The sequence below is a fragment of the Bison bison genome, unplaced genomic scaffold (assembly GCF_000754665.1).
Source record: "Bison bison bison isolate TAMUID 2011002044 unplaced genomic scaffold, Bison_UMD1.0 scf7180017864375, whole genome shotgun sequence".
NCBI classification, from domain to species: domain Eukaryota; kingdom Metazoa; phylum Chordata; class Mammalia; order Artiodactyla; family Bovidae; genus Bison; species Bison bison.
Window position 1 is genome coordinate 2,513,096 of NW_011494947.1, and position 284 is coordinate 2,513,379.

The 284-nt window shown below is 64.1% G+C and overlaps 1 protein-coding gene across 1 annotated transcript in view; it reads left to right on the forward strand.

Moving 5' to 3' along the window:
* FIBCD1 (fibrinogen C domain containing 1) overlaps positions 1–284 on the forward strand; it is a 34,312-nt gene that overhangs the window by 31,241 nt on the left and 2,787 nt on the right. Inside the window, exon 11 of the mRNA XM_010856946.1 lies at positions 91–281. Coding sequence (XP_010855248.1) covers positions 91–281 — 191 coding nt within the window. The remainder of the gene's footprint in view (positions 1–90; positions 282–284) is intronic.

A 284-nucleotide genomic window follows, 5' to 3' on the forward strand; every position in this document is an offset into this window, starting at 1 on the left:
GCGCGCATGCTCACGTGTGTGCATCGTGCACGGGAAGCACGTGCACGCACCTGTGCCCCACTGAACACACACCTGTGTGCACCTGCGCAGGGGACTCCCTCCTGAAGCACAGCGGCATGAAGTTCACCACCAAGGACCGTGACAGTGACCACTCGGAGAACAACTGCGCCGCCTTCTACCGCGGCGCCTGGTGGTACCGCAACTGCCACACATCCAACCTCAACGGGCAGTACCTGCGCGGCGCACACGCCTCCTATGCCGACGGCGTCGAGTGGTCCTCTTGG